Genomic DNA, 26549 nt, shown 5'->3' with positions numbered 1-26549 from the left:
ACACTTATGACCAAACTGTAACAGTAGCCTAATTTAAAAATATATTTATTTTGTCTGTGTTTAATTTGTCCACATTCCCTAAAGAATAACCTTGTAAGAGGGTGATTATTTCTTACAAAATTTAAAAAATAAAATAAAAAAAATTGAAACCTTTATTCAAAAATATTAAATAATTTGAAAATGTCATCCAAAAATATTAAATCAAGGCCATTGTTTAATATATATTCTTCAGAACACTGAAGACCTGTTGGCTTCCATTTCCAATGGAATCGGAGACCGCAAGCAGAAAATAATATATATATATATATATATATTCACCCTACAATCACGTGGCCTAAAAAGGAGCAGAATAATACCGGTTTCAAGACACGGCAGGGTGTGGGAATAGATCTAGCTACACTGCTATGGCGTTTCCCATGTGAGGATCAAGTGAAATTCTGTGTTGTAAAATAATGAAACGAATAAATCTGACGAAACATTCACTTAACAACATAAATCAGGACAAAATGAAATGGAACAAAATAAGCTAAAAGAAATGAGAAATAAGCTCACTGGCTTAAAATGTGTTCAAATCAATTTGTAGATAGAATTTAGAAGTTAATCTGAGTAGTCCGGTAAAATGAATGATTTTATATCCTAATGAAGCTAAAATCACACGTGGTTCAAACGTTGAGCATTTTAATGTTTTTCTTTCACAGAGTATGTTTAGTAACTGATGTTTATTTTACTGTTTGCACTTGGATTTCACTTGCTCCTCAGCTGGGTGTGTGCTGGTATACATTTTGGTTGAATCTAGTCCCTGTTTGGGGCATTAGTTCGATTTTACTTGCAGCTAATCTAAAAGGAACATGCCATAATTTAAAGGTAATTAGCTGTATTGGAAGAATGAATGGATTTGTTTATCATAAAAAAAAAAAAAAAATCCATCGTACCAGCATGTACAAATTGAAATGTTCCCCGTCATGAAGATATACTTCATTTAAAAAAATTAATAACAGGTGGTTTTGGGACATTCAGACCAATTAATGTAACACTGCAATTTCAACATTCTTAATAAAGTCGTACCATAGTATGAAACTTGGTAGTAATATCAGTTACTGTACTATAATAGTGAAGCACAATTAATCATTTAACTCTGGTAATGATTATTGCATAGTAAAAATCCTCTACTTCTTGTGTATGTTGAGTTCCCCCCTAATATCTCAGTTTATAGTTATGTAAATGTAAGGACTATTTCTAATTATGCACGTTGCATTGTGGAAGCACTATTAGCTTGACAAATGGCTACTCTGCTCTCAACTGACGGCAGAACACAGCCGTCACTCAAGTTACACTTAATAAATTGTGACAAAGCCAATTCACATTCTAACACAGCCTTCAACTGATATGGGAAAGAAGTCTCATAAGATAAAATAGTAGTTCCTTAATACGGCAAGAATAAAAAATTGATATTTCAAATAAATAAATCAATAAATTAAAAAAATAAATCAGACTTAGGAGAATGATAGCTATATAAAATGATAAACCCATTACAGATACTGTCAACATTGTAGTAATTTAAGTAAGCCAGATTTCAATGTTGTGGAGAGAGAGGAACTCAGATCGTCTATTGGCTGGGAACAACTTTGGATTTGTCTAGTCACAATGACTAAATTCCAAAGTTGTGTTTAGTAAGACTTTTCTTGATAATTTGGTGCCATTGTTTGAGAATAAATGGAAGAGAGATAGAACTAATGAATATTATGTTATATGTAGCTTTGGCTAAGCTAAGATGTTCCCCTTTAGAATTTAGACAGGTAACAAATAAATAACTTTGACAACTTTGACAAGGATTTAGGTATATCAATGCTGGTGGTAGTAAGAAAGCTGACAAGCTATAAGTGCTATGAATGTGGGAATGAAACTGACAGCACGTATTTGAGCGTTACGGGGGTAAAACCCTGGATATTGTATATAATGTGTCTACAAGTAAGACACAAACATTCTGCTCAGCTTGGTTTGGGTTCTATGCCCCAGTGCATTGTGGTCCCATCAGATATGATCCTGAAAAACCACAGTGCACTGAACAGTTTGGGAAAAGCTGAAGCCCTTCTTGGCAATAAGAACAAGGACGGCACAGAGAGACATACGTGAGGCTATGTACAGAAAGCTATGCACAGTCTAAATATACATACATGTATTTACACAAGGTGCAGAACACTCCTTTGCACGAACAGTCAATTGAATCAGGCGCCATGCAGGGAGGGGGGTGATGTAATGACGCCTTTCCGGAACGCACAACTGTTTCTTGGTTTTTAAGCATCTTTAAAAACAGAGCCTACTTCATCAAAGCCATTGGACCAGAAATAACCTTAACAAACTGACAGAACACAGTAGGCACCCTAAGGTACTAGAACAGTGTGTATCCTGGAATGCCCTAAAAACTTTCCAGTATCCTCTATGATCACTAGACACAACAGGTCTCTTTGCGTAACGCGGAGGTGGAGTTTAATCCCACTCTGTGCAAGGTAAGCATATGAGCCCCCATTAGCACACAGATTGGGGAATGGCTTGTAAATCATTTAGGAAAGCTTCCTCTTTTGAGTTTATTCTGGGATTTCTGGGTGCACATGCAGGGTGCTATCCCCTCTCCTGTAAATTTCCCAGAAGTCCTCGTCCATCTGCACAAGATGTGAATTGAGAGGCGTCTTTATGTTTAAGTGTCCAAGGAGAGACTCCAGCCACAGCTGCAACTGTGAGAAAGTTGGTCTGCAAAAGACAAAATCGAAGAACTGAGTTAGAATGGGGATCTAAGTATCTTGACTATTTTTTTCTCTATAGGAACGAGACAAGCATGCACATTTCAGTAATGATTCTGCAGAGAAATACTACCTTATTAATTTAATAATGTATACAATAAGCCTACAACAAGAAAAGTCAAAGTGTTAAAACTACATGCTTTTCTTGACCTGCTCAAGCAAATGTAGCCAATTCAAATGCATATTTTAAAGACGGAATAGATTAAACAATTTGGAAAATCTCTTTACAGAACACACAGTTTACATTGTAAAATATATAAAGATGTAAAAGATGTGGTTTCCTATACACTTTACTTTTTTCCTGTTTCCCTCCTCCCTGCCTATAGATACTGTAGCCCAAAGAGCCCCCAACCTTGAGAATGTATAACCCAAAGAGTTAATGTTACCCAATCAGCCAACAAACTTTGAGATAGAATTATCATAATCCAAAGACCCCAACCTTAAGATATATAGAGACAATATAACCCAAAGAACCTTGAGATGTATAGACATAATCTAACCAAACAAATTTCCCCCACATTCAAGATGCAGAGAAAAAATTTACCCCAATGTGCCCCCCAGCCTTTAGATGGATAGTGACAATGTAACAAAGTTTCCCCCAAAATGCCGGCTCATTTGTACTGACCAGCAGTGTCCAAGAAGATAAAGGACCCAGGTGAGTTAAGAACAGTAAGTAGATCCTTACAGAGTTTATCATAACTTTGTATTTAATATTGGCAAATGTACTGGAGAAAGAACAGCTTCTTCTCACTGTATAAGTGGTGATAGAAAACGTGTATGTGATAGTTCTGTAGCTGTAGGATAGTACAGCTGGTGTTACAATGATGCTGTCAGATAAAACCTCTCTCTGAAGATCAGCTGGCTTTATTACAAAATCAGTTCGAAATATCAGTTACGCCTAGGAGCTAACTTTAATGTCAAATTATCCATCATAAGCTTTGGCATTAGTTGAATGAAGGAGGTTAAATTTAGAAAAGCTGTACCGTTTCTCAGGATCCAGGTCACAGCATGTGACAGCACAAGGAAAAAACCCTTGGGGGCATGTTGGGGGACAATATCTATCCAGGAAAGCACGGACATTCAGCCCAAAATCCATGGTGCGCGGGAGGTAATCAGGATCAGCACTCACACAGCCAATTATCTGAAACAGCGAAAGAGAGAATAGCAGTTAATTAAAGTGGAAGTCAATACAAGCTCTACTACGGGTTTACAAAGTTTTTTTTCTCAGAAGGTTGTATAAGGTTGGCAGAAAGAACAGGATTTTTTTTTTTTAAGATTGGGGTGATTTACAATGTGCAGGTAATACTAAACTTTGTATGTGAGCAGAGTGCATGTACAAAGGAGGTAATGAGCTGTCTATCAGATGCCATTAACTGGCCAGAACTGCAATTTCAGTGGCTGTTTTGGATGATCAATCTACAGTGGTCTGGTTGGCCTAATTGGGATGCTAATTATATCATTTAAAACTCCCTTTTAAACTCGGACTACAAGCAAAGTATTAAATGAGCAATACCTCACACAGCATAATCCCAAAGGAGAAGACATCCACAGACTCATCGTAAATTCTCCCTGTGAAAGCATAACAAAAAAGAATTTGATAAAAGTGACTTTTACTCAGAATCTGCCACAGTTTATGCTCTATGGAAAGATTGGTGGGTCATGGAGGGGTGGGTGATGGAAGGGTGGCACTAGGGCAAATGCCCCCCCCCCCCCCCAAAAAAAGGCATAAGCATTTATGTGTGACCTGCAAGAGGGGCTGAATAACCACCCCCATCAAATGCATATAGCCATATAGTATAAAAGAATGTGTGTATCTCTATCTCTGTTGTACATGTCTATGTTTCTGTCTGTATGTGTGTGTAGATATTTGCCTATGTATGAAATATGTGTATGTGTGGCTCTAGATGTATGTATTTGTCACTGTATATATGTTTGTAAGTGGGTGTATATGTGTTTGCCCAAATATAAGTGTTCATTTTCTAAACATAAAATCTAAAACACAAAATTCAGCACAGCCCCTCTGGAATTCGAACTGTAGATTCCTCTCTGACTAAATGTCATAGTAAACGTGTTTTACGGCTGACTTTAACCAACATATTGTAGAACACAGAGTGTATTTAAATTAGGGATATTAAGTGCTTACAGTTACAAATCATTGAATCATTTTTTTATTATTATTCTGAACAATGTGTGCCCCAACCAGTAACAGTTTATCCCTTTATTCACTTTTGTAAAGACATTTGAAAATGAAAGAAGAATAAACAAAAAGAAAGCCATCTGAACTATGCATTCTGTCATAACTAACTTCCAGAGAACTTGTTAACACTCCCAAAGCAAAGATAGAATTTCCTCCAGTCTTTTAGAAATGACTTCTCACCATTTATCATCTCAGGAGCCATCCAATATGGGTTTCCTACAACAGTGTAACGTTTCCTCTTGTCCTTACGCAGGTCACGAGACTCTTCTTTAACCAGTCGTGCCAGTCCAAAATCTGCCACCACTACACTCCCATCCTGTGGGACGAGCACAAAGACATTCACTAGCCCATTAAGACTGCCAGGCTGACTGTGCCCACAGTGGCAGGTGTAGACTGTAATCTGAAAATGACTCTAGAACTATAATGCGAGACTAGGCAGCCATAAAGGTGAAGAAAGATATCACATGGCTATTTTCCAATGAAGAGACGTGATAAATGTTCATAATATTATTTATAAAGCACCAAAAAATTCTGCAGCGCTGTACAATAGGTGGGCTAACAGAAAAATATTTGCAGCAAGACAAGTCAGACACACAGCGCCCTGCCTATATGAGCTTACATTCTATGGCAGTGGGGTATAGTGACACAAGAGGTAAGGGTAGGATGTATTTCATGCACGGGAAAAAGTAAGCTGCTAGAATAGTTTACAACGAAGGATACGTTTTTTGGATGACACAGGAGAGGCAGCAAGGTGGGTTACCAAGGTGCGGGGAGGGAAAGCTATTAACAGTTTAATTGATTTGCTTTCCTAAAGAAGTGAGTTTTTAATGATCTTTTGAGGGAACAGAGAAGGATGAGAGTCTAACAGAGCAGGTAGGGGAGTTCCATAGGAACAGCATAGCCCTAGGGGAGTCTTTATGGTGGGAGTCAGAGGTGCAAGTATGAACAGAAGATAGGTTCAAGTCTTTAGCAGAGCGTAAGGGCCTGGACGGACATACTTTATACTGTGTATTAGTGAGGATAGATAGGAGCAGCGTTAGGTAGAGATTTGTAAGCAAGCACCAACATTTTAAATTGGGCCCTAAATCTTATGGGAAGCCAGTGCATCAGACCTAATGTTCTGTATAAAACAACAAAGATTTCTTCTGCTGCAATATTACAGTCATATGCCAGACATCATTTTATTCTGAAAGGGGTTTGTGCTATCAGTCTTCCAGTTCCATTATTATTTTTCCAGAAATTGGAGTGTTCAGACAATAATACACTGTATTTCAGAAGATGTGCCAGTATTCTAACTCTGAGTTATTTTCACTCGCCAGCAATAGGAAGTCATTATGATTACTCTTACCTCTCGTACGAGACAGTTGTGAGAGTTCAAATCCCGATGGATTATTCGCACTGAATGAAGATATGCCTGAAATTGATAACAAGTTTGTTATAACTGTAAAATGAGCCAATGGTTTAACTCAGAGCAAGTAACATACCCCAAGAACCAGCACTACTTCACTATCTAATCAGCACTAATTCTGTGATTTTATTATTCCCCATAATGAGCGGCTAATAATGCAAGGGTCACCTTTCTGCCGTCTGGTGGTTGTAATCTTGGGCAGAACTGGGACTTGATTCCTGTACCCTGCACTACACTACCTATAAACCCCTACGTAACAAACTGCACATTAACCATCATGTAATATAAAAGATACATAGCAGTGAAACTCTAATTTGAGTTAATACAAATACAAAAAAACAAGTCCTGTGCTCAAACTCCAACTACTCTTGGGTGGCAGCAGCAGCAGCAGCGACCATAGTGCACATCAGCCCCAATACATACAGTAAATCCAAAGAAAATAAGCTACCTGCGCTCTTCCCAAATCCCTATGTATAGTTAAACAAATCGAGGTTATTTAGTTACTCCAATGGCCATGAGAGGGAATGCCCACCTGCAACATCAAGGCAGACCCCCCTAGACGGGTCCTACTCTGACCCTTTACCTGCTTACTAACTTTTAATAGGGAACACATGGGATGTCCCATATATTCCCTATTAAGGGTTAATAAGCATGTAGGGGTTTATACAAATATACCCCCCTCTGTCTCATTAGAGATATCTTTGTCAGAAGCTCAAGGAAGCAAGGTGAAAGGTTAGTGTAGGACCCACCTTAGAGGTCTGCCTTGACGTGGCAGGTGGTAAGTTCCTCTCATGTCCATTGGAGTAACTAAATAACCTTGATTTGTTTAACTATACATAGGGATTTGGGAGAGAGAGCAGGTAACTTTTTTCTTTGTTTTTTACTGTATATAATTTGAGTTAGTTATGTTCACTAGTGAATCTATGCTCTTCCAGTTCCGATCTGGGGAGCTTGGAAGTGTAGAGTAAGTAAATTATTTTTTGTTTTTAAGTTGTTGCTTTGATTGTTTATAGTATATATAATGTACATTGTGGTCTAGATGGTGATATGCCTGATTGGTATTGATATGACATAAACACTTAACACAATAACAACTACAGCTTATTGTATTTGTTCTGGTATAATCATTCCCTCAGGCTTTTTCCAGTAAACACTGTCTTTTCAGAGAAAATGCAGTGTTACATTACAGCATAGGGATACTCCTCAGATGGCTGCTATAGGTGCTTCCTGTGGCAGTGCTGTGACATTCATTGTCTCCACTTTCTGCATGGAGACACTGATCCTTATAGAGATGCATTGGGGGGGCTAACATTATAGAATACGTGTTTGTGTTCCTGACCCTCTAGTGTTCCTTTAAATACTTAATTGCAAACAAGACCTGTGGGTGCCCATACTTCTTGGGTATCTTAGATTATATGTTTCATGACGCAAACATAAGAACACACAAGAATTTTCCTATCTCACCATTCCAGCAGCGATATCTTTGGCAAAACGAACCCTCTTGTTCCACGGATGTTCAAGATCCTGTAAAATAAAATGAGGAAGCAATAATTAGGTCTTTCTTCTAAAAAAAAAAACGTATCCACAAACTACAGCACCCATCCCCAATTTTTTTGTGAAGCTGTTTTGCAATGGTTTGATAAAAACAACAACCCAATTCACGAGGCCCCTTCAATGTTGCCTGTGAAACCAACCATATAATATATATTAATCGGTTGGTGTTGTAACATTAACTAAATTCATTTTAGAGACTAAAATATAATCAGTCAGTTGCGGTGCCTAATCCAAATCCCAGAAAGTTACACCTCGAGCTGGCCCCTAATATATACAGAGAAGCCCTTCTAAGGGTTTGTGTAAATACCTCCCACATCCCCCACAAGGACACCTCTTGTTCTGCAGCATACATTTTAGAATGCACGGGGCAGAAATATATATATATGCGAACAAAAGTTTTGCAGAAGGAAGCATTTAAAGTTAAAATCGAGGACAAAAATGATTGATTGTCATCTGGAGCACTGCCTCCGATTAGGTACCACAGAAATAGTTCCTAACAATGAATGATTAGTAAAATAATAAGCAGAACCAGTGTTCTCCGTCACTGCATCTTTCATTGCTATTGTTTTGTATATAAAAGATGTCTATTGTGTAGCCTGTGTCATGTACTAAACTTTCAATGCGGTTGAGCAACCCTGAAGTAAGTGATATGGGTCAGTGTATTCATCCATATATAACAAGAAAGGATGGTATCCCAATCAGTGTGATTTTCTTTATCATAAAGGTCTTTTCTAAATAACTTTGAGATTTGTGGGTCAGTTTTGTATTTTGTCTTTTTTCTTGGACAACAGTGGGTTTTTCTGAAATATGACTAGCAATTTAAGACAATATCGGTAACTGAAATAAAAGCATATTTTATAAAAGTTTGTGAAATGTATGAATTATATGATCAGGAATATTACATTTAAAGATTTGCACAAAAAAATTACTGTAAACTATTTACTGTAATATTAAGTGCACATTGCAGAGCTCTGTGACGCACATTTGTACACTAAACATTCATAGATCACAAAGATAGAGAGAAATGGTGGGGTAGACAAAGGATCACATGAGTTTGACACCTAAAGAAGATTTAAAGGGACACTATAGGCACCCAGACCACTTCAGTACATTGCAGCACTATGTCTGCCTCTAGTGTCTCCCAGACAGCCACTGGAGGTGCCTCCTGCATCCAAACGGACCTTTGGTCCAGTAACTGATGCTGGATGTCCTCACACTTTGCATGAGGACATCCAGAGTCCAATTTTTCCATATAGGAAAGCATGTATTCAATGATTTCCTATGGGGAGGTCACATTCGCATTAACGTCCATTGTGGGACAGGGGAGAAGGCGGAGCTGCTACTCAGTGCCGAGGGACACGGGCGCTGGGTTAAGGTAAGTAAATTAAGGGTTTTTAACCCTTTATTCACCAACACGGGGAAGATTACTGCCTTTAATAGAGTAATCATCATGTGGTGGAAATCCACTGTAATTAGAACACAAAGAAAATGACAAATGCTATAACCCCCCAAAAATATAAAGGTGCTAACAATAGTCATAGAGCTAGCCGGTTATTCTAAAAAAAAAGATGCTAATCATCTAGGAAAATGAATAAATGATAAAGTACCTTATTTTGTCAATGATTCAGCAGTAACAACCTATGTACATATTCATAAGACAAATTAACTTATTCATAAACTAACCATGTTCTTTATGACCGTACGCAGGGTGCCTCCCGAAATGTACTCAGTGATAAAGTTCAACCGTTTGTCTTTATAAAGCACTCCAATAAACCTTAGTACATTCGGATGTTCCAGACCTCGCATCACCTTCACCTAGAAAACAGACATACACAAAGCGCTGAAAAAAAGTAACTTTGCGCTGCAATTATAACCTGCTCCAGAGCCATCATAACATAATTAAATACAGTTAGGCAAAAACTCAGCCTTATAAAGCATAAGTTAACAGTTTTTCTAAGCTTCAGATTCACTCTCTAGACTTGGTAGAGCTAGGAATGCCAGCACAATGTAGTACGCATTTAGTCCAGTTATTTCACGTGGGAAAAGTCGACCAGTTATACGTTTAAATATCCTGAAAGGGTATGGCATTATTGTATATTAATGGGAAACTCTGAGCACCAAAACAACTTTAGCTTGGAAGCAGTTTTAGTGTATAGATCATGCCCGTCCCGTCTCACTTCTATATTCTCCACCATTTAGGAGTTAAATTCTTTTATTTGTATTTATGCCGCCCTAGACACACATCCCCTGGCTGGGACTCACACAGCCTACATGAAATGTTTTTCATTTCAATGAGATCTTACAGCACAGTGTGTTTACTTTATAAGACGTTATCTCTTGCTCTGTTAATTGAATCGCTCTTTACAGGAAGTGCGTAGGGAAGCTAAAGTTTTGAGGCAGTTACCAGTGGAGTTTCTCTGAGTCACATGTAGCAAAAGACTATATTGGGCTGAGTTGGTGCATCAGTCAGAAAGACAATTTTTACGTGACAATAATCACAGATTGATTGCACTCAAATCGGCTAACAAATAACTTTTAGTCCTGCCTAGTAGTGCAGATTTTACATTTTGAGTCGTCAGCCATTATTATTTTTTTGTTGGCAAGGAAATATTGCAAAAGAGGAATTACAAGGAATTGCAAACAGTTTCAGTATTCCTGACCGGGTTGCAAGTCTATTAGAAAATCATAACTTGCTTTACACTAATTATACTTTCTTAAGTAAATTGCGCAAGCCACATATATTTACTATCTCTCTAACATACTCTCAAAGTGATACATTGTAACACTCACCTCTCTGAGAAACGTTATTTGAGTTTCTTCGTCAAATCTAATAAGCTCCTTCATCACCATAACTTCTCCAGTCACGCGATGGGTAACCTGCAAGCATTGAGTGTATTAGTAACTAGAGACCAAGAGCTGAATTGGTAGATTTTATTGTCAGCCGTGGTAAGAGAATAGAATGTGCTAGTTTAACCTGCATTCCTGCTCATCAGTTACCTGAAACGTAACTAAGAAGGAATGCTCACACAGAAATAGGCAGGTGACTGGATATAACCACAGAGGTAAATAATAGTGGTTCATTGCATGTAACACACTAGTAAACAACAAGAGCTCAGACTGGTGGTAATTCAGGCTATATTGGGCAATCAGAAAGCCCATAATGAAAGAGAGGCAAAGGTACTAACCATGTGTACAATATTGCTCTCAATTACGTGATTATAAATTACTTTATTTTTAATGGTTTTGGTCTGCAAAAATTGAATATTACTCACCTTTATTGCCTGTCCAAAGCAGCCCCTCCCCAGGACCTCTCCAGGAATAAGGTCAGAAGATCGGAATATTCGATGTGAAGCAGTAGCACCACGGACAGACTCAGAACGGGACATGTCCCTGCGAGAGCAGGCAGGCGACCCCACACAACTGGATCCAGGGGACCGGTCAATACTGCAACTACGTCTAGGGAAACAAACATAAGATTTATGAAAACCATAAACATAATCAATCTAAAAATTATTTAACCAAGGTTTTTACACAATGGAAATTACATTCTTGTATTACATAAATTGCTTTTTTTAGCGTGAGGATGTATTATTACATGATTTTTCTCTCCCTACACTAATTTACCCCAGTCTCTCCTACACTAATTTATCCCAGTCTCTCCTACACTAATTTACCCCAGTCTCTCCTACACTAATTTACCCCAGTCTCTGGTGTATTTTGGTTAATATTGTACAGCAACCTCTTTTATAGATGCATTGCAGTTCACACCTTTTATTCATTCTTCTTCTTCTAGAATGAAAGCTAGTGTGAGTCAGGCCCCTTTCACCTCTCACCCCTCTTACTGTTCACATTAAAGCGGCACTGTCACCGTCAGGGGACTTTGCAGAATTTGCAAATACCGCAAATGGTGACATCGCAGCTTGGGGTCCGGGAGCCGGGGGGGCAGGTAAAGGTTAGCTGAATCTTGATCAAGCAGGTTCTCTTTGGAGTCGACGTCACTGCGGTGTTCTTGCGCATGTGCGCGAGTACAGCATTGAGGTCTACGGAGGATTCCCTGCAGCCGTCAAGTTTAAAGGGACACTATAGTCACCTGAACAACTTTAGCTTAATGAAGCAGTTTTGGTGTATAGAACATGCCCCTGCAGCCTCACTGCTCAATCCTCTGCCATTTAGGAGTTAAATCCCTTTGTTTATGAACCCTAGTTACACCTCCCTGCATGTGACTTGCACAGCCTTCCATAAACACTTCCTGTAAAGAGAGCCCTATTTAGGCTTTCTTTATTGCAAGTTCTGTTTAATTAAGATTTTCTTACCCCCTGCTATGTTAATAGCTTGCTAGGCCCTGCAAGAGCCTCCTGTATGTGATTAAAGTTCAATTTAGAGATTGAGATACAATTATTTAAGGTAAATTACATCTGTTTGAAAGTGAAACCAGTTTTTTTTTTTCATGCAGGCTCTGTCAATCATAGCCAGGGGAGGTGTGGCTAGGGCTGCATAAACAGAAACAAAGTGATTTAACTCCTAAATGACAGTGAATTGAGCAGTGAAATTGCAGGGGAATGATCTATACACTAAAACTGCTTTATTTAGCTAAAGTAATTTAGGTGACAATAGTGTTCCTTTAAGCAGTATCTACAGTAACAAATATTTATATTCAAAAAGAGAAAACATGACTTCTGAGCAGCCACACTGCAGGGATTACTCCAACTCTAAAACTCCAAGTCCAATGGAATATGTTGATGAGTGTGAATGTTCCCAGAGTTTATCATGTATATTGCTATTAGGTATCTATATAGTGACAATACATTCTGCAGTGTTGTAAACTAGAGGGAATTCAGACAAATAATAAACACGTACAGATACAAAAGGAGAAGAGGACCCTGCCTTTGAGCTTGCATTCTAACAGATACAGTACTCCTATACTAAGCAAGATAACTCGCATGCTTACAATCTAAAGGTAATAATAGGGAGTTGACACAAAAGTATTGTGGAGGTATTTGAAGTAATGGCCAGAGACCAGGGGATATATCCAAACACAGTGTAGATAGACTACGTCATGCCTGAAGTATCCTGAGATGGTTTATGGAATGTAGACTTTTTATTTTATAAATAATGATGTAAAAATGGCCAATGATAACAGACATTGATGCACTGAATTTATTTTGTATGTTTGAGATTCCATGAGGTAATACTGAACATTCTGACCAATGGGTCAGGGGACAAAGTAATTAAAAATGGAGACAGACTCATAAATTACATGTCTCAAAACCCTCTACCAAGGGGACAGCATGTCCAATATAAAATCAGTTGGTAAATATTGTATATATTGTAAAATATGTGCACTAATGCAGTGGCATATTTTGAGGCTTCCAGACACTGAAATACATTTCCAGGATTGCACTGTGTTCTAGTAGGTACATAGTCTTCATTGAGCATCTAAGGAATATTATCTCTTTGATTATGAGCCGCCCATTCCACGGAGCAGCAAAGTCCATTTTACAGTGAGTAATGTGCTTCTCACTGTCCTTCTAACGAGAGGACTGTGCAGCTAGAAACTGAAGAATTAATTAGTCAATGTTTTTTTTATAGGACGGCACATAATCCATCACAAAGCACGTACATGTTATTGTTCCCATTAGCAGTGATGCAATAAATAATGATACAATGTGAGAGACATATTTCTTTAAAAATATTAAGATAATATAATTAATCTTATGACATGTGTAGTACAGGCACACACTCCATCATACCAGTGTTCTGCATAAAATGAGTTTACCTTTACAACAAGCAGACTACCCTCTAAAACAATCTAACAAAAGCCTACGACAGGGTGCTTTTAAGGTATCATGGGGTGTTGTAGTGATACAGTAGCTAGGGTCTGCTTATTGGTCACCCTGGTCTATGTATACTGCAGGTGTATGTTGTTTAATTACTGACGTTGTTCTTAATTTCACTGTAACTCATTTAAAGGAAGACTTCAGGAATACCTATTTAACATATAATCGAAAAAAAAAAAAAATACTTTATGAACTAATTGAAAAGGAAAAATAACCTAATGTCTGTTCTTCTCTTTCCCAGGGACCTGAGCTTTCTCCTTTGCCCATTACTTATATTAAAACTGCCTGGACTCTCTCAGCTATACCACGGCATTCCATTTTCTTGAATGGGGTTAGTAGATAGTGAGCTGCCTTCACTGCGATTTCATTCATTAGAAAAACATGAATGAAAGTCATTGATGCATGTGAAGCTTTCATTCACTTCTCTTGATCGAGCAGCTTTTCATTCTTTAAATGGGTGCAATAGACGTCACAGCAGCATTATGCCATGAGCTTGTGCTTGGATTTCTAAATCATCAAACAGGATTTAATGGAAACAAATAAAGACCAATAAACCTTTGATCTGGGGAAGATGAGACGCAGGAAGTGTTTGTATTCTTTGCAATTTACATGTTAGTCTCTTTTAACCCTTCAATGACAGAGTGAAAGTTTTGATTTTAATTGCCTGATAGAATAATCCTAACCAGCAGATTGCAAGTTCTCATTGTGCAGGATGTACTTCTGATTTGGAAGCAACTTTGCGGTTAGAACATACACACAGACATAACATGTTTATCAAATTACCTGACTATTATTACCACCCATGCCTGGTCCCTATCTCTTAGAGGATAAATGAGCCACTCTGAATGTTTAGTTACAGTTAGATCAGATCGATGACAATGCATTGCTTTATATTTATCAACATATATCCACGTATGCCAGTGAGCTGTGATAACTGTTGAATTGATCACAATCTTATCGTTCTGATACTTTTCAACAACACTCACCACTTGCTTTTACAAGTTCTGCGAAAAAAATGCCCGGCAGCGTAAGTTAAACAAGTCAAGCATAAGCAATTAAAATGCTTTGAAAAAGGTTTACTGACACATTAATGGAACCAATGGAAATTTAGGAAATTCAACACATAAAAGGAATTGATATATGGACAGCATCAGCTTGTTATGTAAATGGTTATCCCGGTAATGGCACAGGTAAGCAAAAACTCATTTGATACCAGTACAGGGAATAACCAAAAGGAAAGCTACTGAGTTATTTATTTTTATTTGTTCATTTAGTTAATACATGCCCATTTCACATTTAAAGTTGCTCTAATAACATTTTTAGAAAGCCCTACAATTCTTATAAAAGTTCATATTCCCATGTGGTACAGACCATTCTCCTAGTAAATGGGCAAAATGCAAACCGTATAGTCAGCTGGCTACTTACGTCACAGGTCTCTGTCGTCTAACGGCAGTCTCTGTGCAGCTGGTAGGCAGTATGGAAGCCTCGTGAGGGTCATGTTCAATAGTCAGCTGCAAGAGCCGGCCTGTTTCCTGTATCAAGAGATCAATCTGAAAAGCAAAATCAGGGAGGTCAGCATTGATCCAGAACACAGGCAAGAGAAATCAGGCAAAAGAGAAGCTATGTGACTACCTCATCCAAGGGTACGCTGCGGATAGGAGTGCCATTAATCTCCAGTATGCGGTCTCCAACGTGGATGGAGCCATGGATATCTGGACTCAGGCAGTCAGCATCAAGCCTGTAAGGGAAAGAAAGGGTTAATAGAGAAAATACACAGGGCATGTTAAAGTGTGTTTGCAGAAGCAGTGGTGGATCCATGGGAAGAGAAAAATGCACCTGAAGAAAAGCACACAAAAAACCGCATAAAAATACTTAAGGATCCCTATATGCAACACCAGAGAAGGCCTTGATAATACAGCTGTCACAAAAACACAGCAATTGCTACATGTATCAAGAAATGTGGGTGTCACGGTGTGTAAAAGTCATAGTAACATAATAGGCAATTTTCAGGGGCCTGGTTGTAGCTGAAACTGCCCCCCTGACTTCTAGGGTGTCTGCACACACATTAGCACCCGGACCCTGCTCCCTCTCTGCATACACTGCAATATACACACAGTCCACAGGAACATAACATCGTATCCTTATGTGTGTCTGCTGTAGTATGGTTGAGTTTACAGTGTCGATAGAAGGATTAACTACTCTGTCATTCTCAGCTCTACTGACTTGTGTATTGTGACATTATGTCTCTATACACCTCCATTCTTCTAAGAGCCTGGCGTGTACAAAACACAATGTAAATATTGGACCCAACCAACTGGTGACTCCATCCTTAATAACTGCAAACATGTAGACATGGTTGGCTGCCAGTAACAGATACGTAAAATTAAACTAAAAAACCCACATTTAATAAGAAAAAGTTTGCAATATTGTCACGAAACGTGTCTTTCTGACATCTTCTGTTCCCGCAACGTGCATGGGATATTTCAGGTAGATTTACATAGAAACTTGCAAAACTGAGAATTCAAAAATAGGGGAAATTAATTATATTAGGTACATTATATTATTGATATAATAATAAAAAAAGCAACAAGAATCCCTGCAGTAGATAACGAGACAGCAAACAAGAAGTTGCTAAAGGAGATTAATCATGAAAACATTGATTGTAAAGAATTTGATAAAACAAGTACCTTCTACAGGTAAAAAAAAAAAAAAAGAATCATCTTATTTTTGTGATTTTTTTCAGTTTTGCATTCTTTTTGGATCCATCTCAACGTGGCAGACATTTCCCATGTAAGTGCTTTTAAAATAGATAAGTGCTAAATGTTTTTGAATCTTGGTTCCGCTATCTATATTTTGCACATATATTTTTGAATATGAGTGCCACCTAGTGGATTTTATGGTGAGTGCATTGTCGGACTATGAAATTCTATTTTACACTGTGTGCTGCAGAACTTTTCAATACATTTCAGTTATGTTTAGGTTTGGTGATGGAGGAGACTGTGAAAATCATATGCCTTTATTGGTGTTCATGAAAGCACTTGAATTTATTTTGTAATATGCATGGATATATTATCATTCTGGAGTACAGGAATGTGAAGAACGAAGTGCCTGCACTTAGAGCTAGGGTGTACGTGAACCTGTAAAATTGCCTTGCATTCCTCGGCGAGAAGTGATCAGACCTAATCATTCCCATCAGATTGCTTCCCACACTATTACTGAGTTCTCAGATTGTTTAAAAGTTGGCAAAAGATATATTTCGGACACGTACATCTGGATGTAGAAAATAATGTTAAAGATCATATGACATGCTTCACCTTTGCAGCTCCATATGTCATTGTGATGTAGATATTTTAGATTAAAGCCTTTCCACTTTCCACATGTTATTTTATCTAGAGAGTTTTACACTTGCGGAATGCTGATAGACAGCTACAGATGTTTTGAATATATCACTGTTGATTATGCAGTATAGTAGATATAGATCTGCTGGTGCTTTGCAAGTCAATTTGTCCATTTAGTGCAGGCCGAGCATATTATTAATCTGAATAAATACTCACTCGCGAACCCGCACAGTATGAGAGTGCTCAGCACAGGATGGCGTAATGGAAACAGACAGACCGCGTTTGCCATCGGAAGCAGGGAGAGAAACCAGGGTGACTGTGTGGGGTGTTCGTGACGTTGGTGAATCGATTGACGGGGTCACGGCATGCTGGTAATAACATGGCCCACTGAGGGAAACAGAGAAGGGAAAGAGGTAAAGCAAATATTGCATATTTACTGGGTGAACATCCTGCATTCATGCAATATACGTTGATAAGTTTTGGACTCATTGTATTGACGAATTCCTTTCTTCTCCGAGTACTGTTGATTAATAATGGCAGCTGCGGTCTCTGCAAAAGTTTTAAATCTCCTCTAATTAGCTAAATGGAATGAACGTAATGAGGATTAATTTTGAATACTTTTGTTGGGTGAGTGTTATGTAGGACTTAAGAATCAGACAGCTCTGGTAGACAACGGAATTCATTCCAAGAAACTAAGAGCCATTTCCATACAATCTAAGTAAAATAAACCCAGAAGATACATTTTATCAGCTATGATTCTCTTAATCATGGGATGGGTCAAACGTTGGCTAGGTCACAAACAGGTTTATTCCCTAACCTAAAGTGTGACTTGCCGGGAATTCAAAGTGAATTTCAAATTGATTTCAAATTTTAGGTCAACATATCGTAACTGAAAACATGGCTGATTTGGAGATTTTTTTTCTCTTTTTAAAAAATGTGGCTATTTTGGTTACACAAGTAATTTAGGTACATCAAGAGATTACATCATTTTGTGTATATACAAATTAGTCAGCCTTTACAGTCAATCAATTTATAGTTACACACAACTAAACAACTTGTAAAATTAAATTGTGTACGATTCAATTTAATTTAATTCAATTTAATAATGAGAATGTGGATCTGAGCATGGCCAAAAATAGATAAAAAAAAAAAAAAAACAACAACCTGCAATTCATGTTTATTTCATCTAAGATTATTTTGCTACTATTTAAAAAGATGCTCATGATGGTGAAAGGCTTCTGGAACATGGAAAGGAAGTGTTATGAATGACTGCACGTTCTGCAGTGCAGAGATCTTTATATCTGAATACATATTGTATTGGATGATATGTAAACCATATAATGCTGCCACCGAACTGAAATGTAATGGGTTCAGAAGGCATAGCATATCAGAATTTATACTCCCTGTATAGGGAGGTCACACAGCACTGGTGAATTGATGGTGATATGTGTCCTACATAGAATTGTGTGGAATGCAGTGTAACATTGGTCAGGGATGTAAATATTATGTCTTTTGCTTACCAATACAGCTTGGACCTCTCCACCAGAGCGTACGTTTCTCCATCTCCTATAAAAGCTGCACAGCGGGAGCACAGGAAACACTCTGGGTGATATTTGTGTTCTCCTGCTACCTAAAAAAGAAAAAAGAAAAAAAAAGACATCACTGAGATAAAAAAAAATAAAAAATAATAATTTAGAAACAAAACCCATACCATGTATTTATAAGTCACTGTTATAGAGCCTTAACGTTTCTAAAAGCTGTCCTCCACTAAAACGTTGAGGAAACTAATAGCGTTTCAAACATCAACTCATTTAATCAATGATTTTAAATGTCCTAATCACAATCTGGTCCCAAAAATAATCTATGCCCGTCTTGCCACCATCAAACAAGCGTGCATTATATTGTATTGAGATATAGGATCTGGTTTGTTAGGCTGGTTTGTTAAGCAGGCACATTGCTAGGTGGCAAAAACACCAGTTTCTTCAGCTCAAGGGTGAATAATACGGCCCCTACCACATATATTGACATCCACATCAATACCCTACACTGTGCTGTATAATTAACTCCAAATATGGTGCTTTAAAGTCGAACTATCACAAATTATGTAAATAGAGGTGTTATTTCTCTCTCAGTATTACAGATTATCCACGGCTAACATTGCAATTGTTACAAATTATGCTTGCGTTTTTATTAGGACCCCACTCAGGGCTCTAGCCCATGTCAGCTCCAGCCTAACCCCTGTCAACCCCTCTAGCAAAGTCCCTGTTTTTAGAAAAAATGCAAAAATAGCCTTCAGTAACTAGAAAATAGGATAATTTATTTTACCTATATAGTTTTGTACAAATAGCAAATTATAAAGTATGTGACAGATTCACGTTTAACTAAAAATATTTTATAATGAGCCAGGTACCTACTACCAGTGGTGGAACTATGGCTGGTGCAGCCGGTGCTCCTGCACCTGGGTCCACACACTGAAGGGGGTCTACCAAGTGGCCCATGTACTTAGGACCACCCAGTGGGCACTTGCCAGCAGGAGTCCGGTGTGGTGCTTTAATAGGGTGACCGGGCCCCTTTCTTATTGGCAGACGGCTGAGAAGAAGTGACATCTGTGTATCTATATGTTGTCAGCCTATATCTGTATAATGTCAGTGTGTATCTGTATGTTTGTATGTATGTGTGTGTGTCAGTGTGTATCTGCGCTGTCAGTATGTTTATTTGTGCATCTCAATGTGTATCCGTGTGTGAATGTGTGTATATCTGTGTATCAGTGTGTGTATATGTGTTTCTTCATGTATGTCAGTGTGTGTATGTGTATCACAGTGTGTGTGGCAGTTTATATGTATATGTGCATGCAGGTCAGCATTCAAATGCCAACACTGCACACAAATACACCTCTGCATTCAAACATCAACACTACATACAAACACACTCCTGCATTCAAACATCAACACTGCATAGAAACACAGCTCTGTATTAAACACCAAAAGTATATATAAATACACCACTGCATTTAAAACCAAGACTACACACAAATTAATGCTTACAATTGAACGCCAAGACTGCAAACAAACACACCCCTACATTCACAAACACTCCATATCAAAGCTTGCTACATTCAAACACACAAACACTGCTCAGTGCTAAATACAACCCTGCAAGCATGAGAAAATGGGAGATCTCCAGCTGTCAGAGCATTGTCGGAGACGTATGACAGATGGGGATTTCTACCTTTCGGCCACCCTTGCAATAGGAGGAGGAAACATATTTTTGCACCAGGGCCCTCTGTATGTTAGTCTCACCATTGTCTACTACCCTATACTTACCATAACCAGCCCCTTGGTAATGTGCTCGGAACAACCATGGCACATACCCCCAAACCGTGCCCAATAGTGCTTCTTACAGAACAGTCTCCCATCCTTCTCATAGTATCGATGTGACAGGGACAATCCACAATCGCTGCATCTGAAAGGAATAGACAGAAGAAGACATTAAATAATAATACTTATTATTAAGATATTACACATCTACATATCTAGCAATTATTGCCAACTAGAAGAATTCACTAGCCAAACTGCCTATTACCCAAATGTTGTGTTTGCATTTCTACTAAAAGAACACTTTAACATTCAAAATAAATAAATGTATTTGTAATGTTAGAGGGTTCCTTTTGTACTTTTAGATACAGGGACCCTTTGTTTGCCAAACATATAACCGTTTATAGGAGCACAGAAATGTACATTTGTGTGTGTGGATCATATGTAAAATTTTAAAAAAATTATGCAAGAGGGATCCTTGCATTCATTAGCTGAGAGTGGTGATTGCAAGCTTTCAGGATAATGAAGTTCCTTTACAGGCATTATTTAACATGTGAAACGGAATATGGCATGTGTGTGTCTGTGTGAGTGTATAAATATACATAGCGAGAGATAGTGTAAGTCATCAGGTATGTGAACATAATTTGATAACAAGGAAACACATCATTATAAGTAGAAATATGCCAATAAATGGAAATCAGTTAAACTCCCACCAACATGTCTTAAAGGCACAGCAAATATCTTTTGAAATTAACTTGTGTCGCGGCACAGAGACCGAGAGCACTAGCAGACATGCCACATATACAACTACTACCAACAACTAAGGCTATGCTAAGCTGTTGGGACAGATACAGGGATAACCACCTAGATCCACACCAACTATCCAGTGCCTTGCCAATCACAGCATTACTTTACCTTATACCTTAATTCAATATCACTCAGTGGATGCGAGCGGGAATCCATTACCTGTTAGACCTATATGATAAGGGAGTCCAACTCACCTTCCAACAACTAGTTGATAAACTACATAGAGTGCTATATTATGCCCACATCCAAATACAACATCTCCTAGCATCTAACACGAGGAGCATGGGCCAGGGAGACCAATGTCAAACTTTGAAAAGATGTGTTTGGGAGCTCTTCCTGGTAGGAAAAATCTATCGATATGTTACCAAGCCTTAAATACACACGAACCCTTCTCACTCTGAGGACATTCACGAAAAAAGGTGGAGAGAAATCTTCACGGCCCTCAAGGCATCCCACCTTGAGCTCCACAGGAAGGTCATCCTACACTAGTACATGGTCCCGGCTAGAGTGGCATGCATTTTCCCTGGGTATTTGCCACTATGCTGGAGATGCGGGGAACAAGGGGGTTCTATGATCCACTTATGGTGGACATGCCAACGCCTGGTGGGAATGTGGGACAAGGTTCAATCTCTCATATCCAAAGTAACAGGGATTACGATACTCCTACACCCTAAAAACCATGCTACTTCTGCTTATGCTGGATCTTATAGCATGGGAACATAAAGTGCCGGCAACACACATCATACTATTTCCATGATCCCACACGCCCAAAGAGAGAAAACGATTTCATACTGGCAAACTTGGATAGACTTTGAAGATACCCTCAACGACAAGCATAAGAGTTCCAGTTGACTAGGGTAAAAAAAAGGGGGGGAGGGGGTTGGGTACTGAGAGAGGGAAGTGGTCACAGTGGGGTCACCCAGTCGATAATGTGGGTTCACACGATGCAGAGTAAATTTTTCTTTCCTGTTACTTTCATTTTGTTCATTTTGTTGATGAATGAAAAATGTTTGTCTCACCGAGAACATAGGCACATTAATATATGATCTGTGTTCTGTGTATGTATCATTCTGATTTGTCATGTTAAACTGATACATATTGAGACACAATGGGTTGTACCTTGGTGGTTTGCCAATAAAAATTGTCAAATTAAAAAAAAAAGAAATTGACTTGTGTAAAATAAATATTTTGGTACTGTTCCAATCTATTTTATGTACCATGTACTTGGTTTTTGGTAAATTATTAAGTGATATAAAAGGTTCAATATTACCCACCAACCCCAAGAAGAAACATATTTCATCGGGGCTAAATTCTGGGAGCTAAGTGCACAAAATATTCTATCAGTACACATACATTTTTGACATCTGAACATAATTATAGCTTCCTTCCACCAATACTAAGCTATATATAATTTTTATTTGCCTATATAAAATACATTTACACAGTTGTGAATTCCCCTACGAGAGAGCACTATATTCTGTTACATACAGGTCTAGGATATAGCCAAAGAGACAGCCGGAAGCTAAAAGACAACATTTTCAAAGAAGCAATAAGTCCAAAATGCGAGGCTTGCCTGGAGCTTCTACGTTAGTATCTATAATGAGTCCCCCGAGATCGGTAACAGTTCTGGCTTTTAGTGATACCCCGATTGGAACAGAATTGTGTAATCTGGCTTGAGAATTGGCGTTCTAAGTCAAGCTGTGCGGAACGGTCAAAGCTCTCATAAGTGCTTTCAACACTTTCTTTTTTTGAAAAAATGTTTTCCCTTCGCTATAATATACACATTCACCCCTTTCTTCCCATTCATCAAAATCGAACCTTAGACATATGTTCATGTTTTAAAACCTCCTCCTGTGTAGGATTATCTTTTATATCATCCATATTTAGTGTTTTAGATTGTGACGCACCCGTAATAATTTGACAGGTTTTTTTCTGTCATTTTCACATATATATTTTAAAATGCCCTTGTAATTTGATATATGTAGGGAGGACCATTAGACCTTTAAAGGTTAGGATCGCTGAACATATTCGTAACATTAAAAATGGTTTAGAAACTCACAGCGTATCCTTACATTTTAAAGAGACTCACAACCAGAATCCAAAGAATCTGTTTTTTTGTGCAATAAAGGAAGTAAAACGATACTGGAGAGGGGGTAATTATATTAAAATATTGGGTAAAGAAGAAATGCACTTTATTTATAATTTGAAAACCTTAATCCCTCATGGCTTAAACTCGGATTTTGAGGTTTGCCATTTTTAATCAAATATTTTTAAGGTAATATTTTTTATATAATATATTCCTTTTTTTTATTATTAATTTTTTATTGATTTACGATTATTCTACCTCCTATCATTAAATATAGGACTATGTGCATGCATTTCTTTTTGATATCTAATATTTTATTATACATAACTGATTAACTATTTATAAGCAATCATTTTTGGATATACCATATTAGGATATTTTTATTTATAGTTTTAATAGTAACTATATGATAACTTCTTTCAATTATCTTTTTTTTTAATTATAAATACAGATACTGTATTTGCATTTGTATTATTAGTATTTTTTAATATTGCTATACTAAAGATTTTAAGCCATTTTTGTCTAATTCCCTTGATATACCTGCTACATGTTATATGAGAGACTGATATACCGGACGAGCGAAGTGGAACACAAAGATGCGTTCCACCATACAGGATATAGAGTTGTGATACATGCGTTCCACCGATGGAACGCAAAACCCGGAAGCAGAAGTGCCGTTCGAACGCACGAGATGGGGTCATCAAAGAATCGCGAATTATGGACTATTTAAATGGATATTCGCAGACAGCAACTTAATAGCAACTGAGGAAGCCTCTAAACAAGGCGAAACGTGTTTTGCATCATCAAGAACAATTTCTACAATTTACCTTCATTACTGTAAGGTCTTGTTTTTTTATACTTTTACTTACTACTACTTGTGCACTTTCAATCAAGCACTTTACACCTATACTTACCTTTGAGAGGACATTTGACTACTTGAAACCTCTTTGCAGTATAAAGAAGGTAGTGGGAACCTAGATATCCCACAACGCTGGAATATTGAGCCTAATCCAAAGGCTCTCTTTTTGTGAGTGATATTCCACCCATTTTCTGCACTTTAAATATTATACAGACAATATTGCACTATTATGTGTTTTATTCTGTTTTATCTCTAGGAATATTAACTATTACCATCTGTTTTAATAAGAAGATACTCCACCTTATACTGTATGTAATTTTACCATTTTTGCCCATCTTTCACTGGTCTCTCATGAGATTTACTAAATCTTAATTCCCAAATCTTCAAATATAAACAGCCCTATAGATCTATATATTCAAGGCAATGAAGAAAGAAGTAAAGATTATACACTGTTACAACTGATAATAGATGTACAAAACTATTTGGCAAGTACCATTACAGCTATGCTATCTCACAGAAAAGTATCTCAAGAATTTGATGATGCTTAAATTCTGATTGTTCTATTCTATAATTATCCCAACGATGCAATCTTCGATTATACTATAATAAAACATGTAGGTTATACTGTTCTTGGGCCAGGAGGTGGTCTCCAGTGTCCTGGGCAAATTAAAAGTCCATAATTTAAAAAAATGTTCTAGGTACTTTATCTGGGCCTCACCAATAGAATTGGGGAACTTTATTGTGTTCTGTGCTAAAGTACTAAATGTGGTGCAATCACCATGGAAACCAGTGTAACCAACAGGCACATTGCATTTGTGACTCATCCTGTTACAGTTTTGCACCATTATTTAGAACAGAATACTTTGATAAATCTCCCCTTATTTCTGTACCAACTTGACCCAGTAGAAACACCATGTGGACATACTTTTGCATTCTGATTTAAGAGTTAAAATTTCCATTTCCAGTGTTTACAGAGAACTGTATAATCAACAAAACCATCCTGTGCTTGGGAGAAGTTGTGAGAAACAGCCATGTGAGGGAGAGGAAGTTGAAGACCAGCAGGTACTCTGGCCACCCCCTTGTAGTTTCCCATGCACATCGCACTGTTAAAGTGTTCTTGTATGGGCAGAGACGCCCTGAGTTAGCAAAAAAACTAAACATAAGTGCATTGAATGGTGCCCTTGAAATTAATTAATTAAAGATGTTTCCCTGGTGTTCCCAGAAAATCCCAGCAGTAAACACGCCAAAAATGTCCCATTAATTCCAGGGCATTTGAGTGGTATGTCTTCTGAATATCTTTATGGCCACTGTCTACCCAACCCAAACGTTATTCCATGTTACAAAGCACACATCAGAGCAAGAGTTAATTTAGAAAACATAATAAAGACCCCCGTTTAAACTTTAAAGGGACTTGCACTGTCCCCAGTTCTTAATCTAATAGAGCACCTTTGGGTTGGGTGAAACATAATTTGTGCAATATTAAATATCTGCAGGAACTGTGTGATGCTTTAAAGTCATCATAAACCAAAATATACAATTGTTTACAGTACTTTGCTAATATCATGCCCAGCTGGTACTATACACGTGTGCCTGTTTAAATACAGTTTATATTTGCCTCTTTGAAAGTAGTGCATCCTCCTATCAATTGCTCTTAATGTTCAGATCATCCCTTTTTAAACCATAACAAATGCTTCTGCTCGGATCATTTTGGATCATCTAATCTCACACTTTCCTCTCCTTGCTCTTTACCAGATTTAAACTGGTCTCTTCTGCCAGTAAGAATTACATTTGAATTCCTAGCGATCACATGGATGCTTCACTATTACTGTGTAATCTATATATTATTATTATTTTATTATTTATACAGCGCCCAAAAATTCTGTTGCGCTGTACAAGTTAATCTGAAAGTAACTACCATGCCTATACCAATGACATGTCTATCCTCATTCTCGACTACACCCTGGACTTTGCTAGAACTACGCCTGTTTTATGGAATGTCGGTCCTTTAGAAATTCTTTAAAACCCACTATTTTAGGCAAATATATAAGGTAAGTTTTAATTCCTCAACAAATGCATTGGCTGCAGATCTTGATATCAGTCACTAGATGGCATTAATTCACATATAAAATTAAATTCCATTTTTTAGGGTGTGAATTGCATTTAAAAATGTAATTCATGGTGTCGATGATTGTGAGAAGGCTCTTGCATATACACCCACAGACCTTGATTATCTGTGTCAATGAATTATTATAAATAACTTAGTCCTGCCATGTGGTTCTTTCCTGGTGTGATGCAAAGGAAGCTTGTTTGAGTGACTCATGATCGTTCACCTTTCCTCCCTAGAGTCTGAT

The 26549-nt window shown here is 37.8% G+C and overlaps 1 protein-coding gene across 2 annotated transcripts in view; it reads right to left on the bottom strand.

The window, feature by feature from the left end:
* Nucleotides 1-886: 886 nt before the first annotated feature.
* Nucleotides 887-26549, bottom strand: part of LIMK1 (LIM domain kinase 1) — an 82338-nt gene continuing 56675 nt past the window's right edge. For both annotated transcript variants that reach the window (XM_063449509.1, XM_063449518.1), the window contains 14 exons: nt 20456-20594; nt 18653-18762; nt 17349-17519; nt 15427-15532; nt 15220-15344; nt 11230-11413; nt 10748-10834; nt 9641-9772; nt 7868-7927; nt 6344-6409; nt 5176-5311; nt 4312-4367; nt 3782-3939; nt 887-2748 (listed from right to left, as the gene is read on the bottom strand). In XM_063449509.1, the coding sequence (XP_063305579.1) occupies nt 2586-2748; nt 3782-3939; nt 4312-4367; nt 5176-5311; nt 6344-6409; nt 7868-7927; nt 9641-9772; nt 10748-10834; nt 11230-11413; nt 15220-15344; nt 15427-15532; nt 17349-17519; nt 18653-18762; nt 20456-20594 (1693 nt within the window). In that variant the 3' untranslated portion in view covers nt 887-2585. The remainder of the gene's footprint in view (nt 2749-3781; nt 3940-4311; nt 4368-5175; nt 5312-6343; nt 6410-7867; nt 7928-9640; nt 9773-10747; nt 10835-11229; nt 11414-15219; nt 15345-15426; nt 15533-17348; nt 17520-18652; nt 18763-20455; nt 20595-26549) is intronic.

The sequence above is a fragment of the Pelobates fuscus genome, chromosome 1 (assembly GCF_036172605.1).
Source record: "Pelobates fuscus isolate aPelFus1 chromosome 1, aPelFus1.pri, whole genome shotgun sequence".
NCBI lineage: Eukaryota > Metazoa > Chordata > Amphibia > Anura > Pelobatidae > Pelobates > Pelobates fuscus.
This window is presented reverse-complemented; position numbering and strand designations above follow the sequence as displayed.